We start from the raw sequence: 14349 nt of genomic DNA, 5'->3' as shown, positions 1-14349 counted from the left end.
ACTCCATGTATGTGTGTGTGTGAAAGTCAAAGGATCTACCAACTGATGTGTCCCAAATTCCAATTTTTAGCTAATTTGTCCCAACATGTCATTCACATATTTCTGTTTTATAAGATATGTTCCAATATGAGATAATGTTTGAAATTAGGAATGCTCAAAACCCCAAATTAAATTTCAAATATTGCATGAGTCGCAAAACTTAGGAGTTAGATTTTGAAAACCTGAGGAAGAAGAAATGCTGTAAAAAGGCAAAATGGTAGCTAATGATAATCACATTTCAAAATAAAAGCCTTCTCTTCTACCCACATACCTCAAAAAGGCAGTCAGCCTAAGAATTTTTAATATCCACTTTGATATTCTCTCAGTTAAATCCTAAGTACTAGAACACACACTTTCTTGCCACAGTCACTTAATGATTTATGTAAGGAATGAACATTGATCGGCCATTGAGTCTGCCTTGTGCAGAGACTGTGCAGAGACCATTTCTTTCTACTTGGCTGCATTATTAGCTGTGACGTGACTCCAAATTAGATCCATCTAGCTTTGCTTAAGAAGGCAGCCACAAACTGTTTAGTCTCCTTTAATCCTCCAGGCAATTCTGAGAATAGTGCTAATGGCATCTGCTTTGCAGTCCGATTAGCCCTAAATCCAGGTTCTGGTCCTGTCCTTTCTGGTTGTGTTCCTCAGAGCAAATTCCTTGACCTCTCAAAGCTTCAGTATCTCCATCAGTAGCCTGAGTGTGGTTTACAAAAAGAAAAAAGTCTCATAAACTGTTAAAGCTTAAAATGAGACAATCTGCTCAATTAAACTTGTTTGGAGCATAGTAAGCATGTAACTTAAATGTTAATTATTGTGGTTAACTTCCTCTTTTCCTGAGAGTTTAATGCCGGTAAAGGTCAGTAAGTTGATAGAGATGGAACTCCAAGTCCTCTTGATGCCTGTGATTTTTCTGTCCCAAAATGCCATACCCAGAAGCCCAGCACACCATATGCCATGTTGTATCATGCCACCATGGCACGGCACATGGCACCACACCACACACAACACCACGCCACGGCATGCTGTAGCATACTTCATACCACGTCAAGACACATGACACACCATGTCATCTTTCTAACACTGGTTTCCCTCAGTTGACATCCTCGTTTGTCCTTCCTTATGTACCCCTCACAGCTTTCCATGACATTGTTTTAGATCCCAGGGATCTTTGTGACCTATGTTCAATGCCCAACACTGGCACAAAACCCAAGACCTTTTGCAGAGGTTGCAAGCCTGTGGTGTAGATCTGTGTCCACCCGAAGAAGAATATCTTTTTTTTTTTTTTTAAGACAGTGTGGACTGTGGATAGCCCTACAAGGATGGCCCCAGGCTTTGTGGCCATACATTTCCCTTTATAAGACACATTCTAATGAGAAGATCCTAAGTCCAGCATCAACATTAGCTTGATTTGGGGGATTATTCCAGACTGAGGTAAATCCCCTTCCCAGGGTCTTCTTCAGTGTGTTCAAAGTGATAGATGCAGGTCATAGGCATCATTATCATAGGTCATTCATTATTATGAATATTCTTTGCCTCTGTCTTTGATGTCTTTCAAGGTTATGAAGTACACCCAGTACTATGGTTAAAACTACATTTTGAAATTATGCAGTCATTTAGAGGGAAATAAAAAAACCTTATATTATCCACATGTTTTGGTTAGCTGCAAAAGCAACATGAGCTAAGAGTTCATGGTGGCAAGTGTAAAAATTTGTGAACCAAGAAACAAACGCTTAACTCTAGAGAACAAACTGATGGTGACCAGAGGGGAGGTGGGTACGGGGATGGGGATTACGAAGCCCACTTGTCCTGATGAGCACTGGCTGATGTATAGAAGTGTTGAATCACTATGTTATAAGCCGGAAACTAATATAACACTGTATGTTAACTATACTGGAATTAAAATTAAATTAAGTGAAATTAAAAAGTGAATAAAAATAAGAAATTTAAATCAAGGGGATCAAAATTGGTAGGGGAAATTGTCTCACTGTCTCATTCTTCTCATCGACTTATAGTCAGGTCCAGCTCAGATTTTAGAGGGAAGAGGACAAACTACAGTGTATCCATCCCCCAGTGGAAACCAGTATGATGAGCTTGGAAACATATTTGTTCATTCCATAAGTATTTACAAAATAAAATCTATTTGCTGGCAACTGTGCCTAGCACCAGGGAAGCAGTGAGCACAAGTTGTAGTCTGTGTCTCCTCAACTCAGTGGGAAGAGAACACAACATGTAAAGGAGAAAATGTGATTTTAGCCTGAGCCATCAGAACAGAAGAGAGGACCTCCCTGTCTTCACATCTTTGTCTGTCATGTGCAACAAGGAAGCTGGGTTGGGGCTTCCCATCAGAGCTTGTGCCACATGATTACATTAGTGTCTTATCCTGCATTGTTTTCTTTCTCTTTTTTTCAAAATGAAATTAATATCTTAAATAGTATACATTCTTTTGGGAAAAGGAAAATTGTTTTTAAAGAGAAGGACACAATGAAAAGTCTCCCTTGTATTTGTATTACTCTCTATCCTGTTGCAAGCCCATGGTTAATAAATAATTTCTCAAGTTTTTTTCCAGTTTCTTTATGCAGATACAAACAAATGACAAATATATATTCTTATTTTCCCCTTTGCTTACAAGAAAGTTGGCATTCTGTAGATCTGTGTTTATATCTATAACCTATTTTGTGCATCTTCTCACTTAACAATATTTACCTGGAAATCTTTCTATATCAGTACATGGATGTTATCTTCATGCCTTTGTACAACCACACAGTATTCTGTGCGAAGAAGTACATAATTTATTTGACTAGGCCCTGATCCTGGATTTTTGAGTTGACTCCAATTTTTGTTATTTCAAACTATGCTGTGATGAATGGCTTTGTTCACATTCACTTTTAAACACGTGCAAGTATGTCTATAGAATAATTTCTGTAAGAGTGCTTGTTCAAAAAGAAAATGAGTTTATAATATGGAGAGACACTGCCAAATTACCCTCCCTAGGGGTACATAATATACCAATCCTACATGCCTGTGTTTTGGTATGAGAATGCCTTTTTCCCCCCGTCTCACCAAAGAGTGTATAGCCAAACATTTTTTGAGTTTTACCCAGTCTGAAAACGGAGAAATGTTATTTTAAGGGTTGTTTTAACTTGCATTTTTATATTCCGAGGTTATTTATATTGACTTTTCCATGCAAAGTATTTATTCTTGTCCTTTGTCTATTATTAAGTAAATGGATTGGTGGCTTTTTCTTCTTGGTTTCTAGGAACTCACTATATTTTAGGGGGATTAGCTCTTTATATGCCATATTGTTTACTAATTATTTGAGGTATCTGTTTCCACTAATAGAATATGAAGACAAACCTGGGACTAAAGGCTGAAAGCAATAGGAGGTATATTTAAGTTAAATTTTAAAAACAATAATGAGTCCTTCATATGTATCAGCATGATGCTTTGTGCTTTGATTCCAATATCTCATTTAGTCTTTGTAAAAATCCTAGGAGGTGGTAATTATTGTTAATAGACAAAACTGAAGCACAAAGGCATTAGGAAATCTGCCCATGTTCACACAGCCAGTAAATGTTGGAGTTAGTATTCAAAGTCCTGAATTTCACCCCAGGGTATAGGATCTTGACTATAACACTTACTAATAACTAGGTTTGCAAAGCAAGCAGTGAGATACCATCAATGCAAATATTCAAAGTAAAGTTGGGAAATAGTTGATCTTAATCTCGTGAATGTTAGATTCTGGGATTAGATGACCTCAAAGGAACTACCACCACTGCCGCCCCCCCGCCCCCTGCCGCTTTTTATTTTTTAGAGAGAGAGTACTCGCAAGGTTGAGGGGTCAGAGGGAGAGGGAGAGAGAGAATCTTAAGCAAACTCCCTGCTGAGCGTAGAGCCCAAAGGTTGGGGGTGGGGGGTTGCTTGATCTCATGACCCTGAGATCATGACCTGAGCTGAAATCAAGAGTCAGTCACTTAACTGAGCCACCTAGTCGCCCCTCAAAAAACCATTTTGTTCCTTCTTTATTTTTTTCTGATAACACCATGACTGACCAGAAAAATGAATCAGAATATATTAAATGGCCGGGCTCCTGATGAGACCTCCCTGCTCTAGTTATGATCCCCTCAAGCCTCATTGCCATAAGCAGCCAGGGGGACCTGAATTCCTATTTACAAACAATGGCTTCATGGTGAATGTTTGCGATACAGCAGGTTACTAAGCCTACATAAGCATAGGAATGTCCTTCATTCTGGTGCTTTGCAATGACTAAGTGTTCAGTAAATTTTTAAAATTGGATTAAATACATTAAAAGCTCATTCTAAATGCTCTTGAATATGACTCAGTCAGATGGTAATATGGAGGTAGTCATCCAGTCAGTAATTACTGAGTGCGTACTATGTGTAAAGCACAGTGCTAGCAACTCAGGGATATGAAGAAGTGTAAGACACAGGTTTCCACAAGTATACAGAAAAAGAGCTGACAACAAAGGCAGAAAAGCCAAAGAGCCCTAAAGAAATGGTCATGGCCCTTGGAGCGGGGATGAGGGAGAAAGCACTGAGAAGTGGAGAGGTAAGGGGAGAGAGACTTCCTAGAGGAGATGAGACATCTTCCGTGACTTTATTTGTATTTGGGGAGGAGTAAACGACCCCTTAAGTTGAAGGGAAGGGCTTGAGTAAGGGTTATAGAAGTTGAAAATCTCATGTTTGTGGGCTTGATCAAATGTGTTTCCTGAACAGGCTCAGATGTAAAACCATAAAGGCGGACTGGGACCTCATTGAAGAGGATCCTGAGTTCTAAGCAAAAGCATGGGTAGAGACAGCCACCAGAGACTTTGGAGTAGAGAAGTGACATGTGAAAGTAGTGTTTTAGGAAGAGGAATAAGGTAGCCGTGTGCAGAGTGGCACACAGAAGCAGTGAAGCTGGAAGCCAAACGCTTGGAACCTATCAGTCATTCAAGGGGAAGGTGGTTAGAGTCCAGCTGAGAAGGTAGCCATGGAATGGGAAGTAAGGGAGAAAGATCATGTAAAAGGAGCTATGGGAATTAACTAGATAATTCTATGTGGGGAGAGGGAGCAAACGGACCAGTAACATACAAACAAATTTATAGTATACCTTTTTTTCCCTACTATTCATGTATATATAAGCATTGAAGTCATGTGACCAAAACCAGTTATTTTCCTCTTTGGAAATCAGAGAGCAATGTTCTATCAACAAATGATAAATAGGATGGGATGGCTCTTGTTTATGTCCCAAAGGTAATTCTTTGGATGGCTGGGGTAACTGGGGTAAGTGAGAGCTTTCTCTGTATTGAAAGCATCAGGGTAGAATGCATCTGAATTAGGGGGGTACATTAGATAGCGATGATGGTTGTATAACTCTGAATATAAAAAAAACTACTGGACTCTACACTTTATGAGGGAATTTTATGGTTTGTGAATATAATTCACATAATAAAGCTGTTTAAAAAGGCAATGGGAAGTCTATATAGGATTCGAAGGACTTTTTCTTAAGATCTAAGTAAATTCCAAATATTTACCTCCCCTTTCCTCCCATAAATGATTATCCCCCAAAGAAGGTCATAGAATCACATTTTCACCTTTGGACAGCAGGCAAACTATATCCCATACTTCCAAGCTCATCAGAATTCCCACTCGCATTCCATCTCAGTGCTCTGCAGCTTTGTGCTTTCCAAGGCACTGCTGAGAACTGTCGTAGAACTTAGACAGTGGTTTGTCTGCCAGGCCAGGTTTTTTCCTCTAATAGAATTTTCTGTTAAAGTAAAAATTCTTTAACAGAATTTTCTGCTAAAGTAAAGGCAGTGCAAGTCCTGGCTTTTCATATGGGGGGAAAACACACCCACAAAAGACCCAAAACTTGCTGAATCATTTTTTATTAAACATTAATTTTGCAATCTCAACAACTAAATCTATTATCCTGACAGGCAAGCTTTAAATAAGGCAGGAAATTGGGGAAAGAAAGAGTAGTTACTTATCTTCTTAATCCTCCAAACTTGCCATCAGCTTTGGCTTAGAGAACGCAGGCTCATTTTTCTTTGTTTCTCTTTCCTTTTTTCTTCCTTTCAACGTTATTAACTAATCACATAGATAACATTTTAAAGAATGGGTATACCTGGATTTTTCAACACCCATTTTTCATGTTAAATCACAGACCACTTAATTTCAGAAGGAGAATGTTTTCTGGGTGACAGAGAGGCCCTGGTATATTCATCCCTCATAAATGGCTCTGTTGTCAAGTGTGTCACAGCCGCCATACTGTGCGCCTGCTGATATCTCAGCACTCAGAAAAATGAGTGGGAGTTTCAGGGAAAAAGCCTCACAGCCTAAACTCTGTGTAGGCTACAGCCATCCATTACATGGGCAGCCTATGGGTAAACGATTATGGGGAAAATGAATGCAGATTCATTCCGGGTCACTGCTTCTGGCCTCTAATTCTTGAATTTTAATGTGTATTTCTCTCCCTACCCCCGCTGACATTCCAGCTTTTTTTTTTGTCACCCCCCCCCTTTTAAAAATATATTTCTCAATTTAATTGGACTAATGTTCCCTATATCTGTAATTATTGGCTCTATTCAAACAATAATTGATGTTTTCTGTTTTGTTTTGTTTTTAATCCTGGGGGAAGGGTAAACCAGATTTCTCTAATGGAGCATATGTACCTCTGTGCAGAGAAACCTTTTGGTATAATCAGTCTTTCTTTCTGGCATTTTCTGTTGCCATTTCAAAGCAGTATAAAGGGCTTTATTGAGATATAAAATATCATCTTATACCCTAGACCCCTTCTCATCTCCCTGAGGAGTCAGAATGGGCTCTATCTGCAAGGAAAAGCTCATCCATGGACGCTGAATATGTCTGTTCCTTTTCTGTCTGTTGTCTTGGTAAATTTCAACTTTTCAGGTTCAGGTCAGTCATCACCATGTCCATGTGGGGATCTATGTCTGTTGCATCACTAGATAGTCCTCCAGGAACAACCACCTGCTCATGAGGCTGCACAGACAGCCATGGCCTTGCTTTCTGGGGATTCTAGCATTAAAGGCAGACCCAAGAGAGTAACCGGTGTGTGGAATGGTTAGGTGTAACTTGTGGCCCAAAAGACCCTGATCACACCTCCTTATGGATAAAGTCCTAAACTAATAGACAGGTAAGAATGTGTTACAAAGGGTTGGTATCCTCTTTGAAAAATGGAAGTAATAATAAAATCTATAGCTCTCCTTTATTGAGGGCATACTATGTGCCAGGTGAAGAGCTGAGTAAGCATTACGTCATTTAATCCTTGTAACAGACCAATAGAAGAACCACTCCTGCCTGCATTTTCAAAATGAGTAAACTTATGCACAGACAGGCTTCCACAATCTCCCAACTGACAATGGTAGAGCAGAGTATAAAACCAGGCTCTAGGTTGCCAATCCAAGGAGCTCAATTCTGTGAGGATGGGTCAGAATTTAAGAACTAAAGGATTTGAGGCTTGAAACTTTCCTTGGGAAATGTAAGAGTATCTTCTGCAAGTCATCTTTACCATCTCATTCCTCAGTACTGCCAGAGAATTAAAGATATAAAATAAAATAAAACACCCACCCTTTATGAAATTATTGAATTTGTCTAGCTCATGATTAGTACTTCTGACCTTGAACATGGGTGGATGCAAGAGCCTGATTTTATCCACACATGTGCTCCAAAGACAGCAGTTTTAGCTTGTTTTCATTCTTCTTCCACTTAGCTTTCGGCTAGAATTAGAGGTGTGGGAATCCTTCAGTTTTTTATTGTAAGTACATTCCTGAAAAGTTACTTGCAAATTGAAAAATTTAAAGTTCAATCCCATTTTAAATGCTTCCAGGTAACTGAATTTGCTGTCCCCTGCAGTCCATCTGCCTCCTTAGGCAGCATCTGTGGGTCCACACACTGACTCTCGATGTAAACCAGACTTCTAGATGACCAAGGAAACAGCTAGAGAGAATGAGGAAGTCAGATGTTCCAAAGGAATCTTTGGTTATATAAAGAAAGTAGTCATTTCTAGTCCAGACAAGGAAAGCACTTTTATTTGATGGATTTGTATTTAACAATATAACAATATTGGTTCCAACCTGGGGCAAATGCCTTTTGCTCCCTGCCTGAGTTCTTACATCTGCCAACTCTGCAGGAAGCCCTGACAAGAATTAATTGGCTTTCCTGAGCCCTGAGGCTCAGCTCGGCTTCTCTGTTCTAACAATCCCACAGGACTCTGCTCTCACATAATTTACTGTATAGAAGGACTTTGTTTTTATGAATTCTATCTGATAGGCACTAAATAATGTATACGCATTTCAGTCAGTTATAACCTAGAGAAACTTTGAGGGTATTCAGCTCAGTTTAAGAAAATGGGACATTATTTGTTGCTTTTACAAGAGCCCTGACATGGTCCCATCCAAAATGTGTGGTTTATACAATGACTTTCTTCTTCTTCTTTTCCTTCTTCTTCTCTTTCTTTTTCTCCTTCTTCATTTTAAGATTTTATTTATTTATTTAGAGAGCAGGCATGAGGGGTGGGCAGAGGAGGGCAGAGGGAGAGAGAAACTGAAACAGACTCCACATTGGGTGCATGGATCTAGTCATGGGGCTCGATCTCATGACCCTGAGATCATGACCTGAGCCAAAATCAGAAGTCAGACACATAACCATCTGAGCCACCCAGGCATCCCATGACTTTGTTCTTCTTCCTGTAGTTGGTGGTATTTGCAGAGTATGGCAAAATGGCCCTTCCAGTTTTGTGCTAGGCTCTTTGAACAAGATCAGCACTGATAGGATAAAAATTTTGGGAGTGAGATTTCTTCCTAACTGTTGGTTCTATTTATAGACTCACAAATAATGTAAATGGGCTCTAGATTTTATTCCTTTAGTTATCTCTACACATCTGGGAAGCCTCTATTCTTTGCAGCATCACCTCAGGGAAAATTATATTGATTCTCTTTTACTGGTAAGGGAGAAGTAAAGGTAGGTTTTGTCTGACTGTGGGAGCAGCCAATGAATGTCAAAATCCAGCAATTTGAAAGGGACTTCTGCAGTTATCTCAGCCAATCTCCCAGCAAATGCTTGTTCCTGCCTAGACAGATGCTGGGCCCCTCTCTGAGCGCGCAAGGGATCAAAACACTCTCCTTCCTGGGGCGCCTGGGTGGCTCAGTGGGTTAAAGCCTCTGCCTTCAGCTCAGGTCATGATCCCAGTGTCCTGGGATTGAGCCCCGCGTCGGGCTCTCTGTTCAGCAGAGAGCCTGCTTCCCTTCCTCTCTCTCTGCCTGCCTCTCTGCCTACTTGTGATCTCTGTCAAATAAATAAATAAACAAAACAAAACAAAACACTCTCCTTCCTGTGATGCGGCCCCACCCTCTTGTTGAATAACTCTAAATCTAGACTGTCCTTTCATATCATAGATTAGAAACACCTGCTTTGTAACTTGCATCAGTTAGTGCTAATTTGTTTTCAGTAGCCACATAGAGTAAGTCTGCTCCTTGATGGATGGGTCCATTCATTCGCCTATTCATTTTGTATCAGGTGCCTACTGTGAGCAATATAGTGTGTTAGACGTGAGCCCAAACTCCAAAAGGTGATGGGTTAGTGGGAGATAACATGGCCACATCACCTGAGCAGAATAAATTAGCTGCGACAGGAAAAAGCAGGGAGGACAAAAAGGAAGGGGTCAGGTCCAGACAGGTATGGTCAGCAAATTCATCATGGAGGAGGAAGCATTTAAAGCTACTTATCTGTAGGGGCACCTGGGTGGCTCAGTGGATTAAAGCCTCTACCTTCGGCTCAGGTCATGATCCCAGGGTCCTGGGATCGAGCCCCGAGTCGGGCTCTCTGCTCAGCTGGGAGCCTGCCTCCCTCTCTCTCTGCCTGACTCTCTACCTACTTGTGATCTCTCTCTCTCTCTGTTAAATAAATAAATAAAATCTTAAAAAAAAAAAAGCTACTTATCTGTAAAGGTTTGAACTTAAAAGGCAGAGATTTGGTTGTGAAGATTGGAAGGATAAAGTGTTGGTGATGCGATGGATTTTTTAGACCTATCCAGAGCTCAGAGTTTAAATTGGCAAATGGAAGTCAGTCTAGAAAAGCCGGCAGCGTGCATGTGAGATTGGGAAGGGCTTGGTGTACCCGGAGTGGAAGGTCAGTGAGAGGAGCAGCAGATACAGGGCTGTGAGTGAGGTCGTGTGGCCTTCTCATCATCTCAGATGCCCGGCTGCAAAACTGAAGGATTTTCCGGGGAGACAGGGCAGAGCCCTGAGGCCAGTGGCTGAGTAGTGGACAGTGTGTGCAGTATGAGAACTGAAGGCAGGAGACTGGGTGACGAGACAGGAAGAGGCCGTATGGCCCAGAGCCCTGAGGTGGTCCCTGCAGTGGAAGCACCAAGTGGGGGCTGAGTGATAATAACTGTGCCACAGGCCTGGAAACCTGGAAACCAAGGCTCTTTATAGCCTTGGGCAAGACCCTCCTCACTTTCTGGTGAATACTTGCTTACTAACACATGGAAGTATGTCCAGAGAATTGTGCTAGAGAATCCCCACGTCCAGATGTGTGTAGAGAAATACCTCAGGATTGATTCCCCTGCCTCCAGTGAGATCTACATGTGGACAGAGCCCCTGTCAGAAAGAAGCTTTAAAGTAATTCCAACATATCTTCTCACAATCCTGTTATCTGTGTTTTGTTCTAAACTTCAAAATACCTTTTATTTGGCAAGTATTTGAACACTTACTGTGTGCCAGGCCCTGTTCTAGGTTTTGGACTGCCTTAGTGAACAAAATGTTCATATTCCTGCCCTCATAGAACAAACTTCAACAATCAAGAAATAGATAATAAATAAATAGGTTAATTAAGTGGTATTTTAGAAGGAGACAAGTGTTGTGGAAAAAAGAAAAGGTAGAGAGAAGAATAGGAGCACACAGGATTGCCAGGGAGTAGGAAGGGGAGGGCTGGTTGCAATTGGAGAGAGAATGGTTGGGGTCATCTTCCTTAGGAAGGTGACAGTTGAGCAGACTTGGTGGTGAAGGGGGGAGGTAGGTGGGTATCTGGGAGAAGAGAGCTCCAGGGAAGGAAAACAGGGTGGGAGGGACTAGACGTGATACGCTTTTCCATTCCCCATAGAAGACCAGTGACTTGAGCCACCAAGAAGAGAGAACACAAAATTCGAGTTTATTTGTAATAAAACTGATTTAAAATTACTTAAAAAAAACCTTCCCAATCTGATTTAAGGAGGTGCAGAGGGTGTTAGAGAATGTTTCCTGACTTTGAGACTTCTTGGGTTTGAATCCTGGCTGGGATTTCCTTGTCTGTAAAATGTGGCTATTAATAATATCCATCTTCTTAGATTGCTTTGATGATTAAATGAATAAATATTAATTAAAAGCTTGGAACTGTCTCTGACGCATGGCAAACATGCAGATATTAGCTATTAATATTATTATATTACTGCTACAATTTTTTTTTACATTTCTGGATTGATGCCTTGGAATATTCTTTGCGTGTGTCCTAAGGGCTTTGTGTTTGTTGGTGTGTGTGTGCAATGTTTTGAGAGTGAGGGGCTTACTTTATAAAAGAGTTGTGAAAATTAGGTAAAAATTCCGCTGCTTAACACAAGATTAGGCCTCAATAAAAGTTAGATTTCTTCTCCTTTGGCAGCATTTTATAACAAAGAAAAATTATAGAGGGTTTCCCTCTTCTGCTTGTTATTAGTGAACTTTTTGGCTGTTTTATGAGTAGAATAAAGGCCAGGTAAAAACATTGCATAGACTCAAACTTCAGAAACTTATTTTGCCCTTAGCACCACCAGTGGAACAAGAAATTCCCATTGGGTCATTTTGAATATTACTGGATGGTAGAAAATGGGTAGTAGGTGGGTAAATGAGGAGGGAAACAAAATGAGGAGAAAATTAAAGAAATAAAGAAGTGCTTATTAAGGTGATACCACTTTGGGATGAGGCCATGGGAAAACTAGGAGTCCTTTTTTCTGAGGACCTTTAAAAAGAGAAGGGACAGCACCTGTCTGGGTGAACCAGGTATTCCTGACTGAAAGGGCCAAGCCAGAGGGTTTCTTGAGGCCTTTCCCTGCTCTCTGAGTCTCCAAGACAAACCCCTCTCCCCACTTGGCCATCCCATTGTTGCATCTACAAACCTGAATTAGCCTACATTTCCAGCTGTATTTAAAGAGTCATTAATACTTGAGATACAAAGAAGGCTTCTACTGAGTAATACCAAGAAGGACCATGTCACTGTATACTGAGATAGATTTTGAAACATCAGCTTTCCCCTCCCCTGAGACATGTCCCCAACTATTCTGGGTGTGGCAGCTCGTGTGGACCTGTGTGCTCTGCCCCAGGAAAACACCAGTTCCATGGGCTGGGAGGGAGACAAGGAAAATGAACTTGAGTGTGCGCCAAGGGAACTCCAAGGGCTTCAGGGTGAAGGACACAATGTCTCCACAGGATGTGGGATGAGGTGGGGGCAGGGGGTGGTTAGACAGGAGAGCGAAACGAAGACAGACGCCCACTCACTGTCTGCTCTTGTCTTGATTCCTAGGTACGGCAGATGTCTCCAGTGCCATGGAGCACACCTTTTCAGCAGCATCAAAAGAAGGGGAAGGATCGTGTTACACATCTCTGATTTCCAACATCTGTTACCCACCTCAGGAGGATTCTACATATTTCACAGGAATTCTTCAGAAGGAAAATGGCCAAGTCACCAGTTCTGAGAGCCCTGAGGAGTTGAGTACCCCCAGGCCCTCCTTACCAGACGTGCCTGGGACGGAGCCTCGTGGCTTATTTAGTTCTGATTCTGGAATTGAGATGACTCCTGCAGAGTCCACCGAAGTGAACAAGATCTTAGCAGACCCCCTGGACCAGATGAAAGCAGAAGCCTATAAATACATTGACATAACCAGGCCAGAGGAGGTGAAACATCGGGAGCAATGTCATCCCGCGTTGGAAGAGAAAGGCTCGGACTTTAAGAATAAGGACATTGGTATCTCAACAAAATCTGAAGAGGCCCGTGAACCTGAGAAACCAGTTCCTGTGGAGGGAAAACTTCTCAAGGACCATTTATTTGAAGAGTCAACATTTGCACCATATATAGATGATCTCTCTGAAGAACAGCACAGTGCTCCTCTGATCACTGCCCCTGTCAAAATCACACTGACTGAAATCGAGCCTTCTGTTGAAACCGCGGACCAAGAGAAGACCCCCGAGAAGCAAGATGTCTGTCTGAAACCAAGTCCTGACACAGTCCCCACAGTCACCGTCTCAGAGCCTGAAGATGACAGCCCAGGATCTGTCACGCCCCCATCTTCTGGGACAGGTAAGGGAACTCGTGTTCCCTGCCATGGGAAAATGCAGGATGTGGAGATCTGAATATTAAAGGAATGTGAATCTGTATTCAATATATTTTACTATAGGGTCCCTTTAAGGCTCAGTTTAACTGGATTGAATTAACATACCTTTTTTTTCAGTCCTGTGCCCATGGTACAAAGGTTGAGAACTGGGATTTCGCTGTAAGTCCTATCAGATTTGTCTCGTAAAGTGTTTCTTCATTTGAGGGGAGAGATAAGGATGACACGATGGAACAGGAAAAGCCTCATGGGGCTCCATCATTCAGAGCAGAGAGGCAGGTGCTACTCTGCTTCTAGTTAGCTTCCCACATGGATTTCTGGGACCCCGGAGGCATCACAGAGAGAGCACCATGCTTGTCCTCCCCAGACCAGCTGGGTCACCAGGGACAGGGCATGGCACATTCCTTGTCCCAGCTCCAAGTCCGTACAGTGAATGGGGGCCAGGGTACGCTTCAGGGTCTTTAGGCGGACATGGGCAGTGAGAGAAAACAAACAAAAAAAGAATACTTTTCCTTCAACCTCAGCAGGGTCATTTTTGTCTTTTAACTTTGTTTAAGTTCTCCATATAGTTTTATTTTTTTTAAACTTAGAGGATTTATTTGATTAGAATAGAAAAGTTCAGAATTCACTAAGCTCTGATCTTTGTCAACTTGAAAATTGTCCTACTGTGACCCAAGGCAGGGTGTTAAACCATACTCAGTATATCCTCTCAAACTTAAAGGGGTCTCCTGTAGCCAGGTGATGGGCCAAAGTGGTAGCAGGAGTGTCCCCAGCCCACCCTGTACCACCCCATCTGTGGTGGCAAAAGGGAAGCCTTTGCACATCTATCTCTTTTCAGTGTTCACGAGGTGTCAGAATGGAGAGAGGATGAGAGGTCCTTGGATCTTCCCCTGCCTCTAGTGGCTAGCATTCTTACCCGACTCAAAAGTGATTTGCAAACCTTTCTGATTT

The 14349-nt window shown here is 41.7% G+C and overlaps 1 protein-coding gene across 1 annotated transcript in view; it reads left to right on the top strand.

The window, feature by feature from the left end:
- LOC125104525 (reticulon-1-like) overlaps nt 1-14349 on the top strand; it is a 149098-nt gene that overhangs the window by 127155 nt on the left and 7594 nt on the right. Inside the window, exon 5 of the mRNA XM_047737091.1 lies at nt 12594-13367. Within this exon, the coding sequence (XP_047593047.1) occupies nt 12594-13367 (774 nt within the window). The remainder of the gene's footprint in view (nt 1-12593; nt 13368-14349) is intronic.

Source organism: Lutra lutra, chromosome 7, assembly GCF_902655055.1.
Source record: "Lutra lutra chromosome 7, mLutLut1.2, whole genome shotgun sequence".
NCBI classification, from domain to species: Eukaryota; Metazoa; Chordata; class Mammalia; order Carnivora; family Mustelidae; genus Lutra; species Lutra lutra.
The sequence above is the reverse complement of the archived record's forward strand: the minus strand, read 5'-3'. Positions and strand labels throughout refer to the sequence as shown.